Raw genomic sequence first — 7,500 nt, 5'->3', positions numbered from 1 at the left:
GTTATATATATATATATATATATATATATATATATATATATATATATATATATATATATATAAAGCATATTACATGTATTTTGAAAATTAAGAGGTACATGGGGGCGAAAAAAGGAATTTTAGCTCGAATGGTTTGTAGTGGAACCCTCCCCTCTCTAATCCATTCAACACGCGCAATTACCTGTAATGAAAGAACAAAAATGGATTCATGAAGGTTTAAAAACATTCCTCCTATAGTAGCTGTTAATACGAATAAGAGAAACTCTGTTATAGCCAATTCTGTACATTCACTCCTTTGTTCCATAGCCCTGGGGCTATTTACAACTATCCAATTAATAATTCTCAGATTACTGGTACTAGCAGTGCATCAACATTCCATATAACCCTATTAAGCTTAACATCAAAGGTTGAAAAGAAAAGCTAAAACACACGTTAGCCCTATTCTTGTCTAAACCCTAGATTTTTTCTTCCAACTTCGCTAACAACAAATCACCACCACAAACGGATGTTCCCCATTTCTTTCTACGACATCACCACCACCCCCTCTCCTTCCTCGCATCACTGACCACCAGCTCCACTTGAATCTCCTCTGTCAACCATCATCTTCAATCGCTTCTTCCATCTACGCCGTCGTTACAAACTCGAAGAGGGTCATTAACCATCCCTGACCCCCATCAACCCTTACGTGCTCACCCAAATGTTCTTCCCTCTCTAATGGATGATCGACGTGTTAGAAGTGAACCTCTACCTAGACCGGCGTCCTTCACCCCCAAAAGGAATGTGTGGATTCTTTTTTTCACAGGTATGAAGTCATAATCTATAATTGTATTGTAACCCTCAATTTGGTAACCTAATTCGGTGATTACATCACACATTTTCACTTCCATTCTCCATCGTATCCACACTCTGTTACCGACTGAAAAAAGAGCGACCCACCACTAGCGTTCACGGCTCCATCTTCTGTAAAGTTTGTGTTTAATTGCCTTTTTCTTTACCGTTCACATGCTCTTTCTCTCTCTCTCTCTCTCTCTCTCTCTCTCTCTCTCTCTTAATTTTGTGTTTGTGTGGATTTGGATCTAGATCTCTATATATGTATGTTTAACTATGTGTGTGTCAATTTCGTAGATCTGCACACCAGCTTGTTTTTGGACAAGAGATGCTTCAATCAGAGAGAAATCAGGGTAATATTTCTTTTGACATGTTTTTCTCAAACTTAAAATCCTGATGGATATTATGTTTTTTAGTTACAAGGGCATAAATGGTAAGGTGAAGATGCTATTATGAGTAAAATTACAGGTTTGGTGCTGTTAGTTATTGGTAAGTATTTTGTTGTTTCAAATGATCAATTTACCCTCCATTTTGTTGTTGAAGTGACTATTTTACCTTTTGTAGTGTTATACAGGAATTTGATGTTCGTAGTGAGAATGAGCTTCTTGCAAAAGAACGTGCCGAGTTTATCAAATTATTGCAGGTATTATAAAATTTACAGTTAACTATTTTATTGAATTTTTTGTTGGTTTATAATTTCATGACCAATTTTACATCTTTTTGTTTGTATTTTTCTCTTAATAGCAAGCCCAGATTGAGGCTGCATCTGCATTTGGAAGTGATGGTGTATTGTGAATAATGACGATTTTACCCTTGCAGAGGAGGAACCAAAAGTTTCTTGAAGAAGCACCATCGCCTGCATTAACCCTAGATCTAAGGAAAGCCAGAATCCAGGTTGGTTAAAAAAAACTAAATTAATATTGAAAAAAGGAACACCAGGTTAGTTTAAAAAAACTAACAAAATATAAACTCCATTTTATTATAGATAAATGTTGTGACCCTTTGTTTTTTTAATGTTAAAAAAAGGTCGAGCATCCAGTGATCGAAATGATATCTTCAGTCGACTTAATAGAGGAGCAAATCCATTTCGCTGTGGGTGAAAAACTATATATAACACGGGTACTAAATTAATTTTTCTCATCTTTTTGTGCATCAAAAATATTTATTTTATCTTGAATTATTATTACAGGATGATGTTGTGCTTAGAGGACACTCAATTGAATGTCGTATCAATGCAGAAGATGCTTTCAAAAATTTCAGACCAGGAAACTATTCAACGAAATGAGTTAATTACCATCCAGAAACTATTCGTCGTCACCGCTTTGCGTGGGTCGTTTGTTCACATTTTCAGACCAACAATTTGAAACTTTCTGTTTTGTTTTTCTTGATCACAGATTGATTCTAGATGATTTTTTTGGGATGTGTGTGGTAAAAGTGAATGACATCCATTGGACTGCAACAAATATAATGAATACGGAGAGTTTAAGCCGACTGATAATCATAGTGCAACGCCAAATTACATATCAAGCTAAGAAAGCAATGGATCTTTTTCATTCAAGGTCAAAATAGTCCAAGCAAGTGTCTTGGGGATCTTTGTGTAGTATAATTGACTTCAGAGGAAGATAGGTGACATATCCCTTTGTTTGTGTGTGTTACTTTCTTTGAGAAAATGATGTCACACGAAGGGAAGGAAATATAGTTAATTTTTATTTTTTGTGAAAAAATTGACTGTTAAATGGTTCTTTCTGCTTGTGTGAAAAAAAAACAATTATATATAATGATATTTATGGCTAGATGCAAGGAATAGTAATAAGAATGTTTAATTATATAAATACTTATTGGTTTGAAGCTTTATTGTGGATATATTTACATAATAATCCTATTTCTTGATTTTAACTTTTTTTACATGTTTAAAAGAGGTGTGTGGGTTGTGTTTGATGAGTTTTAGCCATAAGAACATCCTATGTGCTCATACAAACCCTAATGCTTGGATCTAGGTTTTTCTATTATACATGCAATTTATCCAAGACTATAAACCCTAGATCTAGCATATGATAATCAATATAACATATAATTAGGGTTTAGATCATACCTTGATTGTTATGTAGCAATAACAATCACAAATCCTCCTTGTAATGACTTTAGAAAGCTTAGAGTCACAAATGTCACTCCTCTAATGGCTCACAAACACCAAGAGCAAGAGGATGAAGAAGAGAAGAGAAGGAGGCTGCCCAAAACGTGTGGAAACCCTAGAAGGAAGCTTGTCCACGTTTTTGGGCATCAGGGCTCTTTAAATAGTGAGGCTATTAGGGTTATCTAACAAAGAAACTCTAATTTGGATGCTTAAGCCCTAAGCAACCCATGGACTCCTTTCCTTAAAGGCCTTGGACGATTTCTAATGGGTCTCTCCATGGAATTCGTCCAACCTTATAATATAAGGCAATTCATAGCCCAATTGCAATTATCATATAATTACAATTCCAGTCCCTTAAGTTTAATTAATCTCTTTTAGTCACAAACTTAATTCTTATTAATTATTGACTAATGTTAATTAAACAATACGATTTCTCCTTTAATATATTATTCCCGTAATATATTAATAAATCATATTTATCCTTTCTCTCCATAATTCATCCTATCAAGTTGCTTTGGTGAAGGCAACCTAAAAGGACCTTGCACCATCGGGTCAAGTACATACCAAAATAGTTATGGACTTAGACACTAATCCAACAGTCTCCCACTTGGATAAGTCTAATAACTATTATGCGTATGACTTCAGATCCTGATCTGCAATCGTAGCTTTCCAAAGCCGCTGTCAACTATGATCTTATCAGATACGCGTGTCCTTTAGATAAGGGATCATATATTCCTCCATTCTAGATATCGTATAAGACATGATTTCAAATCATTCTTTCTGTACTATTTCTCGACTTCTGATTTATGACGACTGACTAATTGAACAAATCAAATTAGCCCTAGCTCGGCCGAGCATTTACGTTTGTCATCACTAAATCATCGAGGGGCCCAAAGATATCGCTTTTATCCTACTTTGGATAAAAGGAACGGATAAACTTTGATTCAATGCTCGCTTTCACTCACTCACTGAATCACACACAATAATATGTTTTATGACACCAAGTTACTGGTGCGTTTACATATTATCAATGTGCAACCGATTTGCAAGATACAACTCACACATCTCGGTTTCAAGAATATAAAATGTTATCGTCTCACCAATCACTTGTGATACAATTCATGGAGTGATCCAAGTGAGCGTGGGTTTAAACCAATGCTCAAATCATATTCATAAGCACTCATGAACGTTGCAGCAAACATTTGCTTATGTCTAATGCTCTTTAGACAATCCACACCCCAATTCACGACAATCTTTATTCATACCTACTTCCAACATATGAACGACTGTGGCCCGTTCGAATAATTTGACTGTTCTAAACCAATTAAATTATTCAGGAAATCAAAACATGCAAAGTGAAACACAAGAATAATACTAATCCCATATGGCCTCAAACTTTTGAGTATAATTAAAACACCTTTTTTTTATCATCATATCGATTACTCATTATTTGTTTTTTCGGGTAATCAACTTCTTACTTGAATTATTACACTTGTCCCATGCTCTTATCATGCACACAATGTTTATTTATGGTTCTTACTTTGTGAAATAGATCAAATGAACACATTTCCAATCATACTCATTTCACAACTCCAAATCCTTTTTCATAAGTGAAAGAATATCAAATTCTTGCCACTTATAGAATATGTTAGATTCTAACATTTTATGCAATGATCCTTTTCGTAATGTCATAGAACAAAAAGTCACAAAGACTATTGCCAATGATATTACAAAGTCCTCTATTGGAGATTGTTATAATACAATTCCTTAGATATGATGTCTCTCACTCAAAGTACATTCCTTTGAACATCCTTTGCATAAAAGTTTCTAATCTAGACACAGATTTTCAATATTCAATTCCCAATATGGACACGTTTCCATATTTTCCATATGACAACTCATTCTTAATAGAATCTTATCTATTCATAATAATGTCGATATGCTCCATCCAATATCATACTTCCAACTACTCACAAGCGACCAATCCTCGGCGAACCTTGGATTGTCCTTTGATAGTTGTTTAATTATCTTAGTCAAAACCGATTCTTGTCCTTTTTCCCTCTAAATGCGCTAGACATTTGGAAAATTTTAGAATGGTCAAATATTATAGCATTTGCAATCGATCCTATACCCGAAGCGTATGGACACGATGCACAATGTCTTACATGAAGATTTAATACTTTATCAATCTTCTGCCATAATATTTTACGTGCTACGTTCTCATAATTCGAAATATGAAGAGGAATGTCGTAATCATAATCGAATTTTAAGAACGCACTATGTATCCTTTGACTAAATTTATTAAAATTTCTCAATCTAAGCTTTACATTTTGAAACAAAGTACAATATTCTCTCCCTTAATTATAGCAAAACAACTTTACATCCTTACTACTTTGCAAAGTATAACTCTTGTTTTCTATAATTAATATTGCTAACTTGCAATACCGGCCTTAATAATCATACAATCATAACATTTATGCTCCCACTATCATGATGATTATTATAAACATAACACTTATGCTCCCACTAGCTTTGACATGTATTCAGAAAACAACTTAACTTACAGAAAAACAATACCTATTGAATTTCTTAAGTTCATGTTTCTAATTCTTTGATAATCCTTTATCAAGGCTTATACACCTTTCCTTTAGATAGCTCATATGTGTGTCTAAACAATTTAGACTAATTGCCAAATCTCATAATTCGAATCATGGAGAGGGATACCGTAACCATAATCAAATTTGAGAATGCAATTTTACAATTGCTATCTTCTTAAAATCTCTCTTAGTGAAAGCATTTTCTCACAGTCATTTTCATGAAGGAAAAAAACTTATGACACTTAGATTTTAATGGTGTATGGGTTCCTATCCATGTGAATTTGTCAAAACCAAGGTTTACGACAAATTCAAACTCATATGGATCGAACTTTCTTAATCTTGATTTCTTGCCTTATGGTAGCACAGCTGTCCACCATGTCTTCCAAGTAGTTAAGCAGCTCACCTTTTCCTATCAATGTATTTTTCATTGATCAAGGTGCCTGCCTTTTATGCGTTCAAATGAGAACTCATAGAACTCATATGCATAATTAACTTAATTGGAATGGCATAGAAACAAAATAGTGTCAACACCATAGGTTGTAAACCTCAACTTGTGTGCTAGTGATGATCGATAAGGTTTATTTTGATTTGTTCTTGAAACCTTTCAAGACCATTAAGACTCCCACTGACTCCTTGACATATAAGATTCTCTTGTCAATAAACATTTCTTGACAAACAAATATTCAAGAGTTAGTGTAGTTTTTATTAAAACACTTCATAAATTGGTCCTAGTTGGTCTTTGTCTTATCCAAGACATCACAACTTTCCACATTTGATGAATTTTATAAACCTTCTTAACACTTATCAATCAATGTCACAATCTTAACTCTAAGACTTGTTTTGGAACGAAGTATGATTGACTTCTTGATTTAACCATTTATTCAATTCTTGATTCCTCTTCTTAGACATACGATTGTACTAAGACTTACTTAGAGGATCAATTGAGATATGGTTCTTAATCATTAAGACCTATCATAAAGCATAAAAGGTACTCTCCCTTCTTCTTAGAATGGAGAAACTTTTATCTTTCTGCCTACTTGATTCTTCTTATTCGTTCTGCTATTGATTTAAACATTTTCAATCAATTCAGAATTACACTTAATCTTATAAGTATAATCATATTTACTAAACCTTTAGTAAATCATGACGAATATCTTGGTTACGCTTATGGTGGACTTGATCAACACACAACTTTGTGTACTTGATCTCCTAGTCCTTCACTTGACACTTTGTCAATGAATTAGTCTAATTTCCAAATATGAAATTTCTCATTCATCGTGCAACCAAGTTGCATGATTCCAAGTTTCTGTCTAATTGAACTTGGGCGATGAAAAACTCTCCTTATTTGGTAAATTTTTTGACATTTCCATAATTAAGAATCAAATCCATTATTGCTAATAATAGAAACATTCAAACATCAATTTTTCATACACGCCATTGCAAGGATAAATAAATAATATAAAGTCAAAATTTATTTTATTGCGGAAAAATTTTGTCCTTACAATGCAATTCATTGAAAAACTATGCTAATACATATTTCTTAGCAATCTAATTCTAACTCTAAGTAGTAGCTCAAGAATCTAATCTTCAAATAATGCGATCGAAATCCATTTCTTCACGGTTAGATTATGCTCACTTCTTCCCTTAAGCTTCCTCTCCTTTCTTCGATCCTACAAAACATCAATTGTAATCTTATCACATTATGTATTAAGAATCTAGAATAGGAGTTTAAAAGAGTTAGTCAATGGATTTTACCTAAAGTAGAGCCATACGTTTTGACTCTCCCATCTCTTAGATTTCTTAGGTAAATAGGGCAGCTTCGTCTCCAATGCCCCTTCTCTTGGCAATAAAAGCAAATTGACTCTTTTGGAACAGGACATGGAACAACTTCAGACATTGCCTTTCTCTTATGATCAAACTTTCGATCATAGCATGTCTTTC

At 33.7% G+C, this 7,500-nt stretch overlaps 1 protein-coding gene across 5 annotated transcripts; it reads left to right on the top strand.

Moving 5' to 3' along the window:
- Positions 1-221: 221 nt before the first annotated feature.
- On the top strand, positions 222-2,682 carry LOC145087976 (biotin carboxylase 1, chloroplastic-like). 5 transcript variants are annotated; one of them, XM_079026145.1, is made up of 7 exons: positions 222-802; positions 1,126-1,181; positions 1,245-1,471; positions 1,573-1,722; positions 1,855-1,920; positions 2,018-2,113; positions 2,223-2,682. In XM_079026145.1, the coding sequence occupies exons 4-6, from the start codon at positions 1,627-1,629 to the stop codon at positions 2,111-2,113; spliced, it is 258 nt and encodes an 85-aa protein (XP_078882271.1). In that variant the 5' UTR covers positions 222-802; positions 1,126-1,181; positions 1,245-1,471; positions 1,573-1,626; the 3' UTR covers positions 2,223-2,682. The 5 variants fall into 5 exon arrangements, with proteins under 5 accessions (XP_078882271.1, XP_078882270.1, XP_078882269.1 ...); XM_079026144.1 differs by having other exon boundaries at positions 235-802; positions 1,855-1,947; XM_079026143.1 differs by having other exon boundaries at positions 237-802; positions 1,245-1,317; positions 1,403-1,471; positions 1,855-1,947; positions 2,018-2,682.
- Positions 2,683-7,500: the final 4,818 nt, after the last annotated feature.

Source organism: Lactuca serriola, chromosome 2 (assembly GCF_051521515.1).
Source record: "Lactuca serriola cultivar US96UC23 chromosome 2, Lser_US96UC23_V15, whole genome shotgun sequence".
In the NCBI taxonomy this organism is placed as follows: domain Eukaryota; kingdom Viridiplantae; phylum Streptophyta; class Magnoliopsida; order Asterales; family Asteraceae; genus Lactuca; species Lactuca serriola.
This window is presented reverse-complemented; position numbering and strand designations above follow the sequence as displayed.